Source organism: Diospyros lotus, chromosome 15, assembly GCF_014633365.1.
Source record: "Diospyros lotus cultivar Yz01 chromosome 15, ASM1463336v1, whole genome shotgun sequence".
Classification (NCBI taxonomy): Eukaryota; Viridiplantae; Streptophyta; class Magnoliopsida; order Ericales; family Ebenaceae; genus Diospyros; species Diospyros lotus.
The window spans coordinates 4,058,603-4,082,012 of NC_068352.1; the positions used below are offsets into that span (position 1 = coordinate 4,058,603).

General features: G+C 36.5%; 1 protein-coding gene across 2 annotated transcripts; it reads left to right on the forward strand.

Annotated features, from left to right (window-relative positions):
* The first annotated feature begins 2,159 nt into the window (after positions 1-2,159).
* LOC127792580 (pirin-like protein) lies at positions 2,160-5,026 on the forward strand. 2 transcript variants are annotated; one of them, XM_052323121.1, is made up of 6 exons: positions 2,175-2,450; positions 2,707-2,756; positions 2,865-2,903; positions 2,994-3,022; positions 3,926-4,092; positions 4,370-5,026. In XM_052323121.1, exons 1-6 carry the CDS (start codon positions 2,350-2,352, stop codon positions 4,875-4,877), a joined length of 894 nt encoding a protein of 297 aa, XP_052179081.1. In that variant the 5' UTR covers positions 2,175-2,349; the 3' UTR covers positions 4,878-5,026. The 2 variants fall into 2 exon arrangements, with proteins under 2 accessions (XP_052179082.1, XP_052179081.1); XM_052323122.1 differs by lacking the exon at positions 2,994-3,022 and having other exon boundaries at positions 2,160-2,450.
* Positions 5,027-23,410: the final 18,384 nt, after the last annotated feature.

Sequence of the window (23,410 nt, forward strand, 5' to 3'; positions counted from 1 at the left end):
AAATCTAAATGATGGCATACCTAAATGAAAGTAATTGATGAAGGGAGGAGGCCTACATAATTAGCTTTAATCTCTTCTACTAATTGATGGAGAATTTCAAACCCTAGCCTATGTTACTTTGGGATTTTGCAAAATAATCGTAGAACCTTGCATTGTAGCAATCGATAATATTGACAATCAATGTTAGCGATCTTGATGTGGAAGAGTGGAAAGAGGAGGCCTAAGTCTTCGTTATCGAGTTATCTTGAAATTCATTATTTTTATGATATTCAAGACATGTTTTAAGAATTGAAAATATCATCAATTACCATTGGAGCTATGCATACTAAGGAATGAGGTGTCCCAAGGCCGAGGGTGGCCTATAAACTTTGAGGTTGAGGGTGACTTGTAGACTTTGAGGCCAAGAATGTCTTGTATACCTTGATGGTGTAGTGTACCATCCAAAGCATGTGAGAGATGTGATTATGAAATTTCATCAAAAGCAAAAGAAAAAATCTAAAAAATTGTATTTTGTTATAAAAAATGAAAATGTTTCAAGGATCCATTATTTTCTAATTTTATCTTAGCGATAATTTCAATGAAAAAATTGCATTAACCACCTTTGAGGTTTGGCTTAATTGCAAGAACAACCCCCATATTTTGAAAATAACAATACATTCCCTTATCATTAAACAAAGAGATAAAATGACCATTTTACTTTTCATTCTTTATCTCTCTTTCCTCTCTTTCTTTCTTCTTTGATTTTAAGAAAATTAAAAAAAAAAAAAAGAAACAACACAAAAATAACATTTATTTAGGTTCAAAATAAAAGCTTCTTCTTCTAAATTTGACATGGAAAAAACTACCCTAGATTTCTAAAAGGAGAAAAATATATTATTGCTAGTGTTGTTGCCATTTCTAAAGAAGAACCGTTGCCAACATTTTTGTTAGGGAAATGAAAGAAAATGAGAAGAGAAAGAGAATGGAAAAAAGCATGAGAAATAAGGAAAATGCCTCTAAATTATAAGTGCATTTTGATATTTTTAAGATTACTAGTTGTATTTTCTCAAACATTAAGGATAGTTTTTGTAATTATCCTAAACCTCAGGGTACTCACATATAATCTTCCTAATTTTAATACACTTTTAAAAAAAATACGTATAGAAAAATAAAATCTAAAATAATTTATTAATTCATTATTATTAAAATATTATTATTATAAATTTAATTAAGATTAAGGTAGATTACAATCAGCAATCCTAATGTTTTATGAAAAAACACAAAACTCCCCTAAGTTATCAAAAATGACAGAAACCCCTGCCATTAAAGGAAATCAAATAAAAAGACTATACTACCCTTTCGTTATTCTTCTCTCTCTCCCTTCTTTGTTTGTGTTGCGGTTGCAAAGGCCAAGGCTTCTTGTAACAAAAGAATTGAACCCCTTCCCTAAAAAGATCATCAAAACCTAATGTAAATGTCACAATTTTTGTCTTTTTCTCTCAATACGCTATAACCATCATGCTTGCTAGTAACAAAAAGTTAAACCTTCTTATCGAAAATGACACGGGAGATGGTTTTTCTTTATGTTTTCCCATTCTCTCTCACTCTTATTGTCCGCTCTTTCTTCAACAATAGATTCTGTTGCAATGGCGTATTTACAACAAAAACACAAAAATAGAAAGAAAATGGAGATATGTAATGACAATAGCAATGGTGATACTTCTCTTATGGCGGTGATAGGGGTGGTACATCTCTTTTTTTCTGTCTTCTTCTTTTTCTTTTTATCTCACCAATTGATTATTGCTATTGGGTTTTGTTATCGAAAATCCAATGATAATAGTAAAAGTTGGGTTGGAAAAGGGTGAGATAGAGATAAAAAAAAAAAAATGAAGGGGAGAGAGGGAGCGCTAAGAAACATGTCGATACTAGACAAGAATTTAGATGGAGGGAAGAGTGAGAGAGCTAAGAAACATGTCGATACTAGACAAGAATTTTGCAGACAGAATCAGGGAGAAGAGGGAGAGAGATTGGGGGAGAAAGGGGAGGGAGAGTGAGGGAAGAAAGGACATTTTAGGTATTTAAAAATTTTAAGGAATCGTTAATCTTACGGCAGCGGCAAAGTAAGACAATTGACGCAAAGCTGAGGCTAATATGAGATCACATAATCACCAAAGCTGAACGCCAGCACCCAATAGTCGTCCCGCCCATCTGGCTCTGACCTGTCAATGGATACTCTTTCTCTATCTCTCTGTCTCTCTCTCTCTATAAATACAGATGGAATTCTGAGTTTGCTTCTCACATTTTCAAATTTTCTCATTCAACAAACAAACACAGAGAAGTAGTTGATCAGACCAGAGAGAACAGAGAGGAATGGTGAATATTGTGAAAGAACGTCGGCTTGTGGTCAGGAAGTTTCTGGCCAGGCCTCAGCATGAAGGTGTCGGCGCCATTGTTAGAAGAAGCATAGGAAGGTAAAAGATGGATTTCATTGCATTGACGTGGTATCACAATTCAATGACATGCTCATAACAGTTGAGGAAGATAAACTCTTATTCAAATTTTAAGTTTGACAAAAATATCTGTGATCTGAATATATGGCGGGATATCATTGGATGTGATGATGTTGTAGTATCACTATTACATTGAATGTTTTGTCGAAGATTGTTTTGTCTTGTGTTCTTGTTGAAATTTGAGCCGTTTGGCTGATGGGTTGTTGTGTTCCTTCAGGTTTGAGCTGAAGTACTTTGATCCTTTTCTTGTGCTGGATGAATTCTCAGGTGGGTGTCTCTGTTTTCCCCTTTTCTTCTTTTTATGATTTGTTCTTAGCATAAATGTTTCTCTAAATGTGTAACGATTTCTTGAATCTTTGCTCTTGATGTTTGCAGTTTCTTCACCTGCTGGATTTCCTGATCATCCACACAGAGGTATTATCTTCTTCTTCTTCTTCTTCTTCTTCTTGACTTTCTCTGTGTTTTTCAAAATGTCTTGAATCTGTTTGTTTAAATGCCTGACAGGATTTGAAACAGTCACCTACATGTTGCAGGTACATACAGCATTTACTTTTTACCGCTTCTCTACTTCTCATGGTGTTTGTTAGCTTTTAAGAACCCAACAAATTGGTGCCAGAACTTTTGTCATAAGACAGCCACACTTTCTGTTTGCTTTTCCTGCTTTTGCCGCAATTAATACTTCTTTATGAGGTGGTTGTCGTGTGATATAATAATTTTCTGTTCATGAGATCAACTTGCAGTTTTTCTCCTAACCACAAAAGGCTAATTCATTTATCACTAATTATGAGTAGTTAGTCTCTGTGATATGATTTTGAAACTTAAAAATGAAGCACCACTAGTATTCTTGTCACCCCTGCGCTAGTAACCCATGGAAGAAAAGGCGTCCCTAGTTTACAACACTACCCACTTTACAAGGGTCAAAGAGGATACGACGAACATCAAATTTATGTAGTTTGATAATTTGCCTACATTAATGGGTTCATTGGTTAAATTTTCCTGTCTGGAAAATAAGGTAGCAAATAAGTATGTATTTACGTAGACAAAATTCTAACCTTGTGCATGTATAAAATTAGGGGTTTTGATTGGTATTTCACACCTCACAAAATTATAGCCCCCCCCCCCCCCCACACACCACCACCAAAAAAAAAAAACAAAAAATAAATAAATAAATAAAGTTGTAGAACCTATGCCGTCATAAACTTGTTAAGAGTGTAGTGAAGCTGTTGAGCGAGGTGAGGCGTTGCTTTGTTCCACTCTGTTCGGTGCACTTAAGCATTCCAACTACTAGACTTTTTCCAGCAAAAGAATGACTTTTCATATGCAGAGAGTTCAGCTTCCCAAAAGTTTTATGGACTTAATGAGATGAATTTCAACTACTGGCATTAATTTTACTCGCCCTGATCGCTTCAAGAAGTTTTCTTTTTTGGTATCGCCAGGGTGCTGTAACACATGAAGATTTTGAGGGACACAAGGGGACAATAGGAGCTGGTGATTTGCAATGGATGACTGCTGGAAGAGGAATCGTTCACTCAGAAATGCCTGCAGCCCAAGGAACTCAGAGAGGCTTACAGTTATGGATCAACCTCGCCTCCAAACACAAAATGTGAGTAGAAACTGGCATTTGCTTGTGATTCTGCTGGTTTTACACTTTTCTAAACATAAAAAATAACATATCAAGCTTTTATCCTGCTATGTGAGATCGATTACTTGAATTATAGCTTATTGGTCATTCCTATCTACAGCTTTATCTTTTGTAAAACCATCATATCAAGTCTTTCCTAAACGTGTCAGAAATTTAATACTGGTGGGATCAGACACCCCCCTTTGTTCTTTCCTCGTGAAACTTAAGTCCCAACTGATCCAAATCGGCATAATCTCAGGATTGAGCCTGGGTATCAAGAAGTGGCAAGCAGGGACATTGCAGAAGCTGCACAGGATAGAATCAAGGTCAGAGTGATCGCCGGCGAGGCACTAGGAACCAAGTCAGCAGTATACACAAGGACACCAACCATGTACTTGGACTTCACTCTGAAGCCAGGAGCTCATCTGCAGCAGCCGGTACCGGTTTCCTGGAATGCATTTGTGTATGTGTTGGAAGGCGAAGGCATCTTCGGCAGCCCAGATTCTTTGGCTGCAACATCGCACCATCTTCTACTTCTGGGCAATGATGGGGATGGTGTTGAGGCATGGAACAAGTCCATGAAGCCCCTCAGGTTCATTCTGGTTGGAGGCCAGCCCTTGGGTGAACCAGTGGTGCAGTACGGCCCTTTTGTGATGAACACTGAGGAAGAGATTGACCAAACTATTCAAGATTATGAGAATTGCACCAATGGATTTGAGAAAGCTAGGCATTGGAGATCAGAAGCCACACTGGGTCTTGACGAATAGGCTCTAATGGCAGTAATCTATTCATTGTTTGATTCAGCTTGAAATGAAATAGAAGTTGTTAATGTCGCAAAATGTATCTTCAACTTAGTGAATGATATGTAATTTCATTTAATTTATCAATCTTATCGTAGTGAGGTCAATCTTATTTAGATTTTGTATTTTCTTCATCTTGTGTTTAACTTGGTTGTTGGGATGAAACCCCATTTCTTCCCTTTAATGGCAATATTGTAATTTTAGTTTTATTGCAGGGGCATCTTGGGGAGAGCAAGGAATCTCCTTTTTTTTTTTTTTCCTTATCTAATCCTTAGATATTGTCTTTACTTATTTTGTGAACAAATATTGTAATTTCAGCCACACTCAATGTTTTTCATTTAACTAGTGTTTAGGGTTAGTGTTTAAATATGTTCTTGTTAAGATATAATAATAAATTTTTTTTATGTAGGAAAATGTCTCAGAGAGACCTGCAAAAAAAGAAACTAATTAGGGGCACGGGTGAGGTCACTTGTGAATCTTTTGATGCTTAAGTTAGTTTTGTGTCTGAAGTGAAATTATAATTTCAGTAAGATTGTGAGTATACCAAAACAAGGAGGGTGGTTCTCTTACTTAGAGAGAAGAGCAATTGAAAGACTGCATCCTTTAGCAGGCATTTTGAACTCTCTTCTAGATTTGTAAGCAAGGATATCATAGAGTTTCTTGAGTAGTAATTATCGAGTGACTCATGAATTCCCGAGAAGGTCTCTCGAAGGCATCAATAGAGGCTCTTGGGCGAGGTCATTCGATCACACCCTTGGTCTCTTGAGGTGATGTCACTCACGGACTAAAGTCCCTTGCAGGTCTCTAATGAGTCTCTTGTGTGTGACATCACTCGTGGATTGAAGTCCCTCACATGTCTCTCGCGAGTCTTCCACTTTAGTCTTTTATTTAGATTTCTCACCTAGGTCTCTCGATGGAGTGTAGGCTTCTTTCCCTAGACTTAAGCTTATCCTCAGCCATAGGACCACTTTCTTGGACACACCAAAAATTGTATCTAGTATTCTATAGTTTTTTACTTTATTCATAGATTTTCGGGTTAAAAATCTTGTACATTGTTTTTGTGCATGATTGTATTAATCACAAGAAATATTATTATTTCAACAAAATTAGCTTTAACTTGTATGTTGACGTTCAATTTTAGTCGACCGTGATTCGTTAAGCCCGCAGTGAATGAGTAAGTGTCAGATACACGGAGGAAGAACAAAATAGACAGAACACAAAGAATTTTCACGTGGTTCGACCAAAATGATGCCTACTCCACGATTGTCCCCTAATTATTCTTTCAGAGTGACAGTATCTGATTATTCCTGTTCCTACCCTTTCGATGATATTTCTGCCCTCTATTTATAACGAGGGGCCTTTACAATTTGCATAAAATATAAAAATATAAAGATGATATCATAGGGGACAAACAGTTCTTATCATCTGCATAAAACCGGGAGTGGGTTTCTCATTATGAGGGATATGGCTCGCCTCATATAAAGTGAGTGGGTCCCATGCATCCGGCTGTCCAGCAGCTTCGTTGTCTATGCGAGCTGAAGGATTTTAAACTAGCGAGCTTAATGGTTAGGCCAACGAACTAGGAGCATTGCTAGAAGCTCGTTGGATATATCACTAGGAGCTCGCTAGAAACCTTGTTGAGAGCTTGCTTGGAGCTCGCTTGGTTCCACGATCAGAGCTCGGATTCCAGTGACGTATGAGCTCGTCCAGGCGAGCTCACTTGGGCCTTCTGGGCTTTAAGTGGTTGGGCCAGCCTACTGGACTAGGTTTAGCCCATGAAAAGTGGTGTGGGAAATACATATAACATTGTGAAAGATGTTGAAAATAATACATTTTTTGTTCTTTTAACTTACCCGATTTAATTATAATAACCGGGCTTGGCCTAATTCAACAACTAAATAATAAATTTTTTCCTAAAATTAATGTTTAAAGTTTAAATCAATTTAAAAATATGTCATTTGAAATCTTTTCTGTTTTTTTTTTGTTTTTATTTTCTATGGCTAAAAGAATAACAAGTTAAATCAACTTCATCTTATTAATAGGAACATAAAGAAGGAAAAACATCGCATTTTATTCCTTAATGCACCTAGCTAACCTTGCACCATTTTAGAACCTTTTTAACGATAGCAATAGCAGCCCCACTGATACACAAAAATGGCTCGGAGATGCCATTTCGATATTTTCGACTCAAAACGTTTTTTGAGCCATTTCTGCAATTTACAAAACGTTTCAGAAGGGTTTCGCAATCACAAAAAACTTTTGAAAATGTGTTTCCAACGACCGATTACGGTTAGAGACAGAAATATATATATATATATATTATATTCTTTAGTTCTAATCTTCTTCTTATTCTCTTCAGTCTTCATGCTACCTTTATTCTTTAGCCCTAATTTTCGAATATAAAGATTGCCTCGCGTGAAACCTCTTGTCGTCATTCTCACTCTCACGCTTGTAAGTTGTCGTCATCAATTTCTAGTGATTGCACCTTACTCATTGCTCGTGTGGCAGTTGATTCAAGCCTCGGTGATTGAGTGCTCTCGCTGTTGTTCCTTTTCGTTGTTGCTGCCAATTGCTTCTTACTCGGTGCTCGTGTAGTCGTTGATTCCAGCCTCAGTCCTCTCACCATCATTCCATCTCATCGTTACTGCTAATTGTTTCTTACTCAATACTTGTGTTGTTCCTTCTCGTCGGTGCTTATCTTTATTGTTTATGTTTGTTTATATTATATTTGAACTATTTTTTATAATTTTTTATATTAAAAATTATATTTATAAAAAAACCCATATGTTTTTTTAATTTATACTTTATCCTGAATTTTTATTTCTTATTTTTTAAAAAACTATATCATTTTTTCCATTTCCGTGCAACCTAGAACATCCCCACTTGAACTCAAAAATCACATGCATAGGACCACCAATAACATACATGTAATATCTCAAATTTTCTAACTAGTTCAAGAGTAATTTTAACATGGATCATAGGTGAAATTATCAAAAGATTAAGGATTTAAGTGTAATTTCTTACAATTATAAGTGTCGAATCGACTGCAGGGAATGCTTCAGAGTGTAAATATCTATGAAAAATGATATGGTCTCGATTAGCATTCTAAGATAGGATTTATGGTATTAAAAGAAATCAGAATTGAGATGATTTTCAGTACAGTAAAAAATATTGTTAGAACGGGAAATGCTATGGCACACACCAAGAGGGGGGTGAATTGGTTATTTTAAAAACTTAATTGATAGAACTTAAAAAACTTTTAATACAGGTTGAAGTTTTAATGATTTAAAAACGTGAAGCATATAAAATGACAAATATGAATCAAGTGAGGAATTAAGGAATGCCTGGAAAGATAAAGATGATTTAAAGAACACAAGTACACAAGAACACCAAGATTTATAGTGGTTCGACTTAACCCAAGCCTAATCCACTACCTTAGCTCCTCACTAAGGATTTTTCAAACCATCCACTAAAACCCCCTACTTAAACCAAGTAGGTCCTCTAGTCCGAGACTAGAAATTACAAAACCTCCCACTCAAATGGGCCCTCTAGCTATACAAGCTAGGAAAACAAGAAATATATAGTTGGAGAGAATCTAAGAGATGAATCTCTTAGTTACAATGTCTCTCAAAAATGATACAAGGCTTAAATGAATGTAAACAAATTAAGATCACAGCCTTGAAGAGAGAAAATTGAAGCACAGTGAATGTAAATAGAAACGAGTGTAAAATGTAAGCTCAATTCAATTCGTTCCCGTCCATTAGCCTTCTTTTGATCATCTATGACATGTATATATAAGTGTCCCACGAAGTTGAAGAGAAATATAGCCGTTTGGAGTCGTTGGGATTTGAAAAAATAGCCATTGGAGCTTTCTGCAAAAAGAAATAGTCGACAGAAGAAATACATAGTTGACTATTTTTACAACTAAAGCAAGAAATAGTCGACAGACAAAACGAATAGTCGACTATTTTATAACACAAAATTTCAATAGTCGACAGACACATTCCAATAGTCGACAGATGCTGAGATATGAAGAAATTTTTGAATTTCATGAACAAAAATAGTCGACAGATCAGAAGGCATAATCGACTATTCTTACTCGATAGTCGACAGATGCTAAAAATAGTCGACAGATGCTTAAATAGTCGACAGAACATTAAAAATAGTCGACTATTTTAAAGTATAGTCAACAGAATGATCCTGATAGTCGACTATTCTTTAGAAAAACTTGAATTTTCAATACATCCTTATTCGATTCTTTAAAAACTCATTTTGATTATCTTTAAAGCAAGTTGAGATTATCAAAAGTATATTTTGAAACAAATCACTCTCAACAAGCAAGTTTTTCAAATCACTCTCAACCATACTCAATATTTCTTCTATAAGTTTTCATATCTTGCTTCAAAGCTTATATACTAAAAATTCATTTTCTCATTCATATAATCCACATAGTAGAAATTGATTTTCATATAGTCATTTATCAAAAACCATTCATATAGACATTTATCAAAACCATTTCATTTCCAAGAGATATTAGATATCAAAATACCAAGAGATAGTTTTCTAAAATGAACACACTTTCAAAAACATGTTCTAGTTGGTCTTTTGCTTTAGAATTGTTTTGACCAACGATTTCAAGGAGATTCTTTTTAGATCTTAAAACTTGTTTATGCTAATATTCAAATAATATAAAAGATCATAGATTATTTTAACAAAGCAATTTGAAATTGATTTTAGTTTCCAAACCATATGCTTTGATTGAGAGAAAATAAAAAGACATTTGAAATTTTTCATCATCAAAACTAAACACAAGAGTAAAATATCAAATATAGCTATAATTTAGGCTGAAAAACTGAATTTTTGTATGGGATTTCCGGGAAGTCAACGGAACCCTGAAGGGGCTTTGGTTTTTCGTGAGGAATAACCCTGAAGTGGTTTTAGGACCAAACAAGGGCCCGATGAGGACACTAGGGCGAAATCAGTCTTTATTGAGTAATTGTCGTTTATTAATTTCAAAGAAATCGATGTTTTGAGTGGCTTGATGATAAATAATAATGGAGTTAGAAGGTCGAAGTGCAATTAATAAAACCCTCAAGTAAAATTAATGATAAGTGGAAAGATTAATTGTGTAATATATCATATATATATATGTATGTGGGGGCATGTGCGTGAGGCGTGGGGAATAGTTGTGCAGTATGTTGAGCATGATGAGTTGGTTCCCCATTTGGGCTGAGGAATTGCAAATGGTCGAAAGTTGATTGTTGAGAGAAAGAGTTAAGGGTGTTCACGATACGATTTGGACGGTTTAGACTATTTTCAACACGCCAAACCGCACATGCAGTTTGGCATTAAACCAAATCGCACGGTTTAGTTTGGTCCATGAAAATCACACTAGACCACACCGCAATTTGTGGTGCGTTTTGGTGCGGTTTCCACAATTTGATGCAATATTGATTAAAAGTAGAGGTTTGGCCAAAAAAATGCACCAAATCGCACATGCAATTTACACCTCTTAATAGATCAAGTATTCTGTTTCTGCAATTTGAGAAATAGGAAACCCTAATTATAGGAAACCCTAATATGCCAGCAACTAAACCCATAGAATAGTCCTATAAGCCTGAAACTCAGAACCCAATAGAGCAGTAAAGGAGAGAACTTACAGTGGTAGTGAGCGAGAGCGAGAGAGAGGCAAGGACGCTGGATAGCCCACACAATAGCTACCACCGGCCACCGAGCTGTCCGAAGTCAACAGCCATAAAACGGATCAAGAGTGAAGGGTCCGAGAGCGAGCAAGAGAGAGGTCTACGTGTAATGAACAAAAGCCGAGAGCGACAAAGAAGTAGAGAGAGTGTTATAACGACCAAACCACTAGCAAAGCGTGAGATGCAACAAGTCAGTGACCTCGGCTACAACATTGTGGATGGCAATGGTGGGGGGTGGTGGAGCTTGCGATGATGGGAGGCAGTGGTAGCGATCGAAGAGAGGCTGTAGGAGCAGAGAGCGAGATAGAGAAAATATGAGAGAGAGAGAGAGAAATGAGAAATGGGGGTTGGCGCCGATTGGGGATCGTCTGAGGGAAATGGGAGAGAAAGAGGGTGTGGCGGTCGTGGGTGGGTGCAAATGGCTTAGGGTTAGGGTTTGGAGGGGAAAGGGGAGAGAAAAAGGAGAGGAAGAGCTAAAGAGACCGCCTAACCCTTTTTATAATTATAATATATAAATTATATTTTTTTTAAATTATATATTATATATGCGGACTGAACCGTTGGTCTACCAAATTGCAAACCGCACAGTTTGGCAGTTTTCCAAATCGAACCGGACCGCCACTTTAAAAAAAAACGGTCAGTGTGGTTCGGCCGAAAATCACGGTTTGGCGACTTTTTTGAACACTCTTAGAAAGAGTGGTGCCTAAGCAGCATTTAACTATAAATAAAATGCAAAATGAAGAAGAAATGGAAGCAAAAGAAGGAGAGAGAGGGATGGTCGAATTCGACCATGGTATAACAGCTTCAAGTTGTTGTTGTAGTGGCCGAGCATAGCCGAGATCGAGAGAGTGAGAAGCAAAAAAGAGAGCATGAGAAAGAGAGTGTGAGCTGGAGTGATGGCCGAAATCAACAAGTGGAAGTGGGCAGCAGCCATGGCCGTGAGCAGCAAGCTCGATCGGCCATAGTAGTAGCTTGAAGTAGCTGCAATGAAGGTCGAGCAGCTACGGAAGTAAGTGGAGCTGGACCAGCAATGGAGATCGATCGAGGCAACAGGTGCAGTGGCGCTCGAAGGCGATTGAAGGCAAAGGCTAGCGGTCAATCGGCCATGGCAGTGGTCGCACATAGGCGGCCGTTATGGCTCTTAGTGATGGCGGAACCAGCAGCGAAGGCGAGTTGCTAGCGAGCAGTGGCGGTGGGGTCGACAAGCGGTGGCGGCAGCAAGGTGTCATCCTTAGGTCGGGCAAGGGAGTTGCAGGAAGGGAGAAGAAGTAGGGGAGAAGAAAAAATGAGGAAGAAAAAGAAAATAAAGAAATAAGGAAAAAGGAAAATAGGAAAAATGGAGAAAAAATCCCAAAAAATGCTGTAAAATTATTTAAAAAATAGGAAAATGAGATTTATCAATATTCTGGAGATTTTTGCAAGAAAATGGTCTGGGCACGCATTCTGAGGTCGGGTACTCAAATCGATAATTTCTAAATTTCCACCGAAATCTATAATCCACAAATAACATTCGCTCTAACCAGAGTCCCTTAAATTTCAAACCTTTGCTCTAATACCAATTGTAACACCCCGCTCTTTCCAGGGCGTTAGGCAACGTAAGATTCCGGGGATATATTTTTTTCAATGGAAACTCAGCACAAAAACTGTTCCCCGAGGATCCCATTACACCTTCTCAGAATATCAACTTAGAATCATTAATAAACTAAGATAGGTAAATAACCTCAAATGCAGAAGCTACATCAAAATCTCAATAGAACATAACCGGAAATCACTTTATTCATATCATAAAGCCAAATCAACGTTTTACATGACGTCATCAAAATAAACAACATAATTGAAAACGACATACTATAAACTATCCACTATTTGCTGTCACTTCTCGGCAATCCCTTTTCCTTTCGCACTGCTGCCTTCACTTGGAACATTTGAATATTCCAGAGACAAAATTCATATTGGATGATGAATCATCTACGTGAGAGTTCAAAAACATGTTTTCATGAATGAACGCAAAACATGAAATAAACCAACACAATTCGACAAGCCCTAGATCAAGAGAATCCCACATAGTGCTTAACCTTACCATGGGGAAAGAGCAATCTCTCTAAAGTCCATGCCGCCATACTGACACATCGACACGACGCGATTCTAGCTCGAGAGGGGCGAGGTCAATGCATCTCCCCAACATCTCGGGAATAATCGTTACCACTTCTGGCCCAGGAGGGTCATATGAACACATGAATCTGGCTCACCACATTTACGTCAGGGATTATGTTCCCACTCAAAAGCATTTAGGAACCACTACCCAGTCCTAACTCAAATCCCATATGAACCACCTAGTCATCCTAGTGCAATTTCCCTGACCAAACAACCCGGCACGAAAACCAAGGCAGTTATCCCGACATGCACACCGGCACAAGATACCCTTATTATTCCGTCACACTCTTGGAGAATTATGGCTACATTATCCAGACAACATTTTAGGCTAACATTCCATATGAACAATCACAAAACGCATGACAATACCACATTTCACAATTCAATGCATCATATAAAAAACATTTTATAAATGCAATGCACAATTACAAAACATTTAGGAACGAACCTCCCTCATAAAACCAACCGTCACCGATTACTGTTTGCATGCTACAAAACCATTTTGCATGAAATCACAACACATTTAGATAGAACAAATACCAAGTTTTTAGGGTAAAATACCCACAATAAATCAAGTTTTGGGGGCGAACATTCACAAGTCAAAACCAAGTTTTTTGGTAGAACACTCACAAGTCAAAACCAAATTTTTTGGTAGAACACTCACCTCGAACGTATTCGGAATGCCTTAATCCTCGTGCATGACCTCGATTTGCATACAAAACCTCAAACACCCGAACTTATACTCAATTTTCAAGCCACGATACTCCCTAAATATCATATTTAATTAAAAAACATCAAAAATCAATTTTTTTACAATTTCCTCTATTTTTCTCCTAATTTTCACATCGATAATTTCAAAATAATTATCTCCTCAAATATTTTTCCAAATTTTTTAACATGAAAATTCCTAAAATAAATTTAGAAAAATACTGAAACAAAATTTTGAGAATACCCCTATGTCACGAGCTCTCACGCTCCATGCGCGTGTCTGTGCGTGGAGTGTGGCACCTTTTCCTCGATTCCGGCCGGCGGAGACGGCTCCGATTCTCAATCTAAGTACACCTCCTTGAAGCCCTTGACTAGTTGATCACAATGGAACCGATTTTTGATCAAAAGGACACCAAAAAAGCCTCCAAATCGTGAATTGCAGGTCGGCCTTAGGCATCTGCTTCGCGTCTCCGACCAATGCTCGAACAGCTTCCAAACACACACCAAACACCCTCAAACGATGCCCACACACCAATGAGCAAAAGCCTTTATTGGTTTCCCTTAATTCGTTCTCAAACTTGACGAATTTGATGCAAAAATCTCTTAAACTTTTGGCCCCTTTTATAGCCAAAAACTGATCAAATCTCGGTCAATCAACGACCAAGGCTTAGCCTCCAAGCAAGCCCCCACCGTATATGACCTCCCTCAAACCTCTCTTGGTCGTCCCATCGCCAGAAACGATGGCCACGTGCGATGGAAAGCGGCGGCCGATTTCTCCTTGCTATGGTCACACTATAGGTTTGATTTATTACATTTCCACCCATTGTTTCTTTCAATGCCATTTTGGCATTTTCCAAAGCACCCCTGAACTATCCAACTATACCACTAAGGCCCACAAGCTTTGTACTATTCATTTCATACTCGAAATTTTTGAAAAACTATGCTTTTGACCTCCCTCAGGCAAATTTAGAAAAGTACTCTTAGGCCCGACTGATTGTTTTGACCCTAAAACCCTTCGTTTCAACCCTAATTCGCTCAAGAGTTGTTCTACACGTAAAATATTGGTCCTTAGTGTAACAGCCCACCTTCTCAGGGTGTGTTATGCCTTAGGAAATTTGGGTCTTATTTATTTATTTATTTTTATTACTCCCGAACTTCCCTAAGACCTATCTAGTGCTTGACGAAATATTTTATACACTAGAAATAAATACAATCGTATAAAGTGGAAGTTGAATCGAACCTGCTCATGGCATTATATATATATATATAAATGAACATGGCATTCATTACAAAGTTAATACATAGGCTTCTGAAAATAAATTAAAACGTACATAAATCTTGAACTATTAATATTACAACATAACATGGCACATTTAGTCATTGCATCACTACACATCCTCAACCTCTATATCATCACTGCAAATCCCAATTGGAACGTCAAATGTTCCAGGGGCGAACTCGAGTTAGATGAGGAACCATCTAAGTAAGGGTACATAATGTTATGTCATGTGTGTATGCAATGTCTTTCCTCATAGGTGTCAACTGCACCCCTCATGCTACCTACCATTTTATCAGCCACTTCTTTCGAAACCGGGGTGTATGGGTGCACCCTTGGTAAGGCAGCGGTGCCAGTTCAGACTCCCTACAGCCTCAAATGCGTGTGATCAATGATATCGACGTGTATTTATGCATTTCATAGTCATGTCATGGATGCAGTCTACGTGATGGGTACATATCATAGTATGTCAATATGATGAAAACATTCTCAAAGATAAACATTTATAACCGTACTAAGTTTGAAATGGTACACTTACAACTAAGTTGTCTCGAAAAGCGTGTTGGCCTCGAAAAAGGTGTCGAGCGGCTATTTCTCAATTCTCTTGCCCTCAAGGACTCCTAAAACATTAAATTTATTTTTTAGAATATTACTTTACTATTTTTCATATTTTCTACAATTTCTTTTTATTTCTAAGCCTTATTTCTTCAAAATTACATAATAATTATCTAAACCTTCATTTATCCTAATTTCTCTTTACTAATATTCCTTAAATAATATTTCTAGCATTCTTGAATTTTTTTGGAATTTTCCAAATTAAATTCCTATTTTTTCCTTATTTCCATAATAGAAAAACTATTTAAATAAATGACTAATTTAGCATTTTCAAGAATATTTTTCATAAAACAAGACATAAACAATATTCCAGATTTAATAAAAAAATTACAAAATTTTTATTTCTTTTATTTTATTTTTTTCTTTATTTTCTTTTCTCTTTTTTTCTTTTCTTTTCTTTTCTTTTTATTTTCTTTCTTGCGGGTGCGTGGAAGGCACGCACCTTCTTCCCACTTGCGGGCGCGTGCAGCCACGCGCCCGTCTAGTTCATCATCTCCGGCGGCTGCCTCACCGCCAGCAATGATTCCGACCCCCAAGCTTCAAACGAAGCTTCCCTTTCCCTTAATCTCGACCTCCCGAACCCAAATATAGCCTTAGATTTCAAAAAAAATAACACGAAATACCTTGAATCGGCGATTGAAGCTTTAGCTCCGGCAAGGCACGATTTTCCAGCGAGTGCTTGGATCTCCTTCTCCGCTGCTCCGTTGGCCACCAAAATCACCAGAAAGCTTGCCCACACCTCGACGATCAAAACCCCGCTCTCAAATCTCTCAAACACTACCCAAATCGAGCGATCTATGAATTAAAACTTTCGAATGAAAAGTTTCGCTCGACCTCAGCTATTTATAGACAAAACTCCACCGTGAAACGTCCCATCAAGGCACCCACGTGCCCTAGAAGGCCATCCCGACGTCCTTGGAGGCATTAAAAGCCTCTCTTACCTCTGATTGCTTGATTGCAGGCGCGGCCAAAGCATGGCGCGCGCCTGCTTCGATCTTCTGCCAGATTTTGCTGATTTTTTGCTTTTTTTAATATATATATATACATATATATACATACATATACATATACATTTATACTTATTTACATACATATATACATATAACAGTAAAATGCATACTATTTATATAATTTCTGATACATAAGCATATTTCAATTATACTATATGATTTAAACTAAATAAATTAATTACATACAACTTAAAAATAAATTTATACTTAATAAACATTATAAACATTTAAAACTCTAATAATTTCTTTAGGGTCACATACCTTATATTATTAAATAAATTTCACTACATACTCACTAAAATTTTAATAATTTTTCTAGGGCCTAAAATCAGGATTTTTACGGTATCTCAGGGTATTACACTCAGCATGTTCTGTTGACTTTTCAGGTGTTCCCTACGTCGATTCGATTTTTTAGCCCGGCCCACAGCTATACCGAAAACTGATATTTTACTCTTGGATAATAAAATAGTGGTTTTGATAATGACTATATGAAAATCAATCTCTAAATCTTTATGAGTAAATATTTATGGATAAGTTTATTTTTAATCAATTTATATGAATGTGAAAAACAATCTTTAAATCTCCTTGAAGCAAAGTTATGAAAATTTATATAGGAGATATGTTGAGTATGGTTGAGTGTGGTTTGTTTCAAAATATAGTTTTGATAATCTCAACTTGCTTTTAAAAGAATCAAAATGAGGATTTATTAAGTTTTCAATGTTTTCAAATGGATAGTCGACTATGTTATAAGGATAGTCGACTATGCATAAGGATAGTCGACTATACTGGTTTGATCTGTCGACTATTTAAGGCTTCTGTCGACTATTTTTACATCTGTCAACTATCATGTAAAGATAGTCGACTATGGCTTTTCATCTGTCGACTATTTTTGTTCATAAAATTCAAAATCCTCTTCATATTTTTACATCTGTCGACTATGTGAAATTTGTGTTAGAAGATAGTCGACTATGCTTTTTTGTCTGTCGACTATATCTTGTTCTACTTGCAAAAATAGTCAACTATGCATTTTCTTCTATCGACTATATCTTTTGCAGAAAGCTTCCAACGGCTAGTTTTTCAAACTCCAACGGTCACAAACGGCTACATTTCTCTTCAATCTTTTGGGAAGCCTATAAATACAACTCAAGGATGATCAAGAGAAGGCAAATGGACGGGAATGAAATAATTTGAGCTTACTGTTACTTTCGTTTGTATTTTCAGTGATTGGGCTTCAATTTTTTTCCTCTCTTCAAGGCTTTGATTTTAACTTGTATTAATTCATTCAAGCCTTGTTTTCTTTGTGAGAGAACTTGTAACTAAGAGTGTCAACTCTTAGCATCTCGTTTACATTTGTATCACTTTTATTTTTCTAGCTTTGTGCTAGAGGACTTGCTCATTAAAGCAAGGGGCTGTAATTCCTAGCTAGGTGCTAGAGGGCTTGGTTGTATAAGCAAGAGGTTGTAATTCCTAGTCTTGGACTAGAGGACCTACTTGGTTTAAGTAGGGAGTTTTAGTGGATTGTTTGCAAAATCCTTAGTGAGGAACTAAGGTAGTGGATTAGGCTTGGGCTAAGCCGAACCACTATAAATCCTTGTGTTTCTTGTGCTTGTGCTCTTTGATCTATTTATCTTTCCAAGCATTTCATTTTTCCTCACTTGGTTCGCATATTTATTTTTTGTATACTTTCATCTATCACTTTTATATACTTCACGTTTTATTTCATAAAACCTCAATTTGTGTTAAAAAGTTTTTCAAGTTCAATTAAGTTTTTAAAATAACCAATTCACCTCCCCTCTTGGTGTGTGCCATAGCACCTCCTGGTCTAACAAAAACTATTCCCGATCCAACTTCTTTTGATTCCTAAAATTATGCCTCGAATCACTCATCAATATTGTTCCATTTTTCTTAAACATTTAAGGTCTGGGATACTCCCTCCTGTCGATTCGGTCGCTTAAAATTGTGTTAATGTACCCTACAACCTTATTCTTTTGAAAATTCCAATTGTATCCTTCATAATATGCCATTTATATCCTCAAGAATTTTTTGGGTATTACACAAGCAAATCGAGATGATGCACGTATTTAGAGGAAAGGCTTGAATATTGAGGTAGCCCGATAAGTTTGAGAAAGTAGGTGGTTTAACAAAAAAAAAAAACCTTAATTTTATGTAAATGGTTTTATCATGTTGTCATGCCTTAATGTAAATATGTCATGTAGATTGCATTTACATGCTATGATGAAATGTGCATACATTCACAATGATGTTGTTGATCATGCATTAGCATAGAGGTTTGAGAGTACGGGCCGGGACTGCTGCTCTTCCAAGGGTGCACCCATACAACTCGGCCTGGAAATGAGGTTGTAAAAATAAGGAGTAGCAATAAGGTACGATCGGTTAAAATTGAAATGAAATGGAAAATGACATTTTGCATCCATGCACAAAATATGTTTATTGTTCCCTTAGATGATTCATCATCTAACTTGGGCTTTGTCCTTAGAATATTCAAACGTTCTAGATGAAGATCGTAACAAAAACAAGGATGAATGAGGCATACAATGACACTTAGCAAAATGTATGATGAATTGAATGTATGTTATGTAGCCTATGTATTTAAGTTATGTTACTTTGAATTTTGAATGTTTTGAGGAATGATGATGTATAACCTCATTTATGATTAATGATGATGCATAACCTTATTTGTGATTAATGTTAAGATGTTATGTTTGATTTTAGCTTCCGTATTTGATGTTTATGATGATTCTCTTTCGAGATAAATGTATGAAAAATTTGGGATCGTATGAGGAATGATATGGTTTAGCATTAGTTTGAAAGAAAAAAAAAATTATTATCCCAAAATTGTCCTAAGTTGTAACATGTCCGAGAAAATAGGGTGTTACAACACAAGTCTTAGTTTGACTAAGTGTGGTCAGGCCATACATATTCATGTTTCCTATTTTTATCTATTTATGAATACAACTTCTATAAATTTAGTTTCAAAACTAAAACAAAAAGAAAAATTTCAAACTTATCTTACTAAAGATAGAAAAATAAAATATACCGAATTCTCATTGAACAAGTAATAAGAAGAAGCAATGAAAAGCATATTATGAGTTTGTGGATTTGAATCTACTTCTTTAAAGAATTGTGCAATCACTTGTATCTATTCAAAGGGCTAGGCTCCTAGATTTTGCCTCACAACATACCTGTTCGTTCACCTAGGACTGTCGAGTAAGTGTACCGTGAGTTTTAGATAGGATGAAATAAGTTTGGGTCAAAGATTGTCTATGATTGAGAGACTCCTCAAGTATCCTACGTTACCAAAAAAAAGTAATAAAAGGAAATAATGAAAAAAATTATTCTAAAATTGAACACTATTAATTTACTTAGTATACACCAACAATAGCATATTCTCATTCATAAATTGGAGAATAATAAACCTATACGTAGAACATTATTAATCACACTAGGACATAATTTAAGATTTACCTTTTTTTCAATAAATCTATTACTCCTACAATCTTGATTTTCTTTCGGGAAATTCTATTGGGAACCCGATAAATTACTCTTCATAACCCGTTCAAGTAAATTTTCATTTTTACTCTTTACAACCACAAGAATTACTATTTACAGCCCATAAATTCCCAAATATGCCCTCACAGCCACACCAGCCACATCATTTCTCGCCTTTCTCAAAAAAACCCTAACAATCTTCGGCCATTGTTTTGCGAGGAAGAAGAAATCAGACTAAAATCAGGTACGCCTTATGTTCAGTGTTTAATTTCTTTAATAATCGCACATGGCGACATTACCATCGGCTGTGATGGCAGCCACCATGGCCACCATCGTCTGCCACATACCTTCACACAGCGAGGTGCGGGGGTTTCAGAAACTGTCGCTGCTATCGTCGCCGCCACTATCGCAGCTGACGAAGGCAGCCATGGTGGTTGCCATCGTCGCTGCCAGGGTGGGGAAGGGGGTTTCTTAAACCCCTGCACCTCGCAGTGCGAGGGATTGAGATGGCTCCGCACCGAGAGGTCAGAGACCTCTGCACCTCGCGATGCGGAGCCATCTCAATCCCCCGCACCGCGAGGTGCGGGGGTCCGAACCCGTTTCGGGTTCTCGAACCTGCAATATCGGGTTGGAGAAACTGAAACCAGAGATTTATTAATCTATTTATTTTTATTTTTTTTAGTTTTGTGCCATTTGAATTTTTTTTAAAATATCATTGATTTCATATTAATCTCACATGTTATTTTTTATATTAATTATAATTTTACACTTTACCTTTCTAATAAATCTAATTATTATTAATCTTATTATAAACAATTTTATTTATCATCATGCATTTGGACATTTAATATAGCATTCTTATATGAATTAAATTAATTTTGTAGTAGATTATTATTATTTTAAAAATAACTAATATGGTACATTCATTTATAGGTATGGCACGTACTTGAGGAAGAGGAGTAGAGAGAGCTCGCCCATCTTCATCTCGTCAGCGTCCGACAGCTTCCACGAGGAGGAGGAGGAGGGTAGAGGGCCATGATGGTCATTCTGTAGCTGATACATCTATCTCAGAGGCGCACATTTCTGAGCAGCTAGGTACTTTGGACTCATCACTTCCTAGTGCTCCGGAGCAGCCATTTACTAGTGCTCCAGAGCAGCCATCTATTAGTGCTCTAAACGATACTACTAAAATATTTTTGGGAGGCCTTGAAGATCCATCCATTTTAAAGAGTTTTAAAAATCATGTTGCTGTTAGCATATGAGCTAGAGAGGTAAGCGATTATGAAAATAATTTTACATTTAAAATAATTATTATAATTTTAGTAATTATTTTATTATTTTTATGTAATAGGAAAGAGGTGTATTAAAGTGCAATAGCCATGGACAAAGAATTCCTAATTGGCCATTGGCAAATCAGCAATGTATTTATGATGTTGTCGTAAGATCTCAATTGGCACATTTGATAGAATCCACGTATCGATTTGTGAATCCTACAGTTGTGTCAGCCTTTTCAGAGAGATGACAACCTGAGACTAACACATTTCATCTACCATTTGGTGAGATGACACTCACGCTAGATGACATTGTTACTATTCTAAAGATACCAGTTGCTAGTAGCCTTGTATCAGTCCCCCATTTGATAGGTAATGAAGCTCAAAACTTACTTTGTCATTTACTTGGGGTCTCAGTAGTAGAAGCAGCAGGCCAGATAGCTAAGACTCGGGGACCGTATATGAAATTAGATTGGCTGAGAAGAATATTTATAAAAGTACCAAATTCTGCTCCTGATGAAGAGATCTACAATGCCAGTAGGGCGTATTTGTTATTTTTATTAGGTTGTACATTATTTGTGGATAAGAGTGGTAGCATGATTTCGATTTCCTATCTTGCATTGTTGGAAGACTTGAGTATATCTGGTACGTATGCATGGGGGGCTACTTGTTTGGCATATTTATATAGGCAGCTGGGTATCGCAAGTAGAAGAGATGTCAAGGGAATCTGTGGATATTTAACATTACTTAAGGTAATCATTTAAATTTTATTATTCTGTGCATATTTTTACTATGTCTTTCCATATATCTTAACAATTATTTACATTAAATGTATACAGGCTTGGATATACGAACATTTTCATTGACTAGAAGTAAATATAACTTATCATATACTGATGAGTTGCCTAGGGCTCACCGTTAGCTTCCTGTTCGTGAGTACGATTCTTTGCAATCTTTGCAAGAGCGACTTGATGACTTAACTGAAGATCATGTATTTTGTTCACACATTATATTTTGCAACTTAATATTGCTCGTCATTGAAATTCTGAAACATGTGCAGGTCATATGGACACCATATAAAAGGCATCGTGCACAACACCCACTGCATAAGATTGCATTCTTCTCCGAATGTCTTAAGTGCGGAGGCGTGATTGAGCCATATCATCCAAAGAGGGTTCTGTGACAATTTGGGCATATGCAGAATATACCTCCACCTCCATTATCCCCTATTGAAGCCAAGCGGGGTAGAGCTACGATAACATATAAGGTAATTTATGATTTTATCAATGATAGTTGGTCTCATTGGGATTTTCACTTATTGCTAGCACACCGACGGGGTGGACTTACCTGAGTGCCATGGGAGTGCAGTGAAGACTACTTGGCATGGTATCATCGCATTACGTATCGAGTCATACAAAATCCTACAAATAGATCTGGGTTTGATAAAGGTGATCAAGATAGAGTGACCATTGCTGATGTGGTAAGATTAATTTTGTAATTGTAATTTTTTAAAATATATTATGTTTAATTTTTTATATTTAAAATAATTGTGTCTTGTAGCGCATCATGGCATCACTGTCTCCTCTTAGGCAAGTCATATCAGGTGGATCCACTCAAGATGTAGATGTGTGGAGACGGGCATGTCTTTAGGTATATGATATTTTGACTATTTCTACTGGGTCTTCTTCTACTGGGTCTCGTGCATATATAATATTTTGCAAAGTGCCTTCTAGTGTGGTACAAACACCGACGGTGGTTACATCATCTCCAACACCAATTATAAATCCACCACCTATGAGTTCAAATCCACATCATCCAGCCCCAGGCCCCCCTCAAGAAACAAGAAAAATTATTGATAGAGATTAATTTTTTTTTTTGTAATCTGAGACTATCTATATTTGTTATAGTGAGTAGAGTCTTATCTATTTGATTGCTTTGATGAGGTTCGGATATGTCACCAAGATATAAATGGTGCCAACCCTTTTCTGTTTGGATTTCATTTTCTTAGTTTCTTTAAAAATTATTTTCATAACTCGAATAGCTAACCGTGTTATCTTAAAAAGTAATTTTATTGTTACTAACAAAACTTATTTTAAATACTTATATGTGATATAAGTGATCTATAAAACAAGATATTATAAACTTGTTTATATCAGACTCCTTTATATCATAAACTTTAATTATGGGTTAATTAAATCAAATACATCTTGTGTGAAATAAGTTTGTAAATAGAAAATCTATAAAACAAGATATT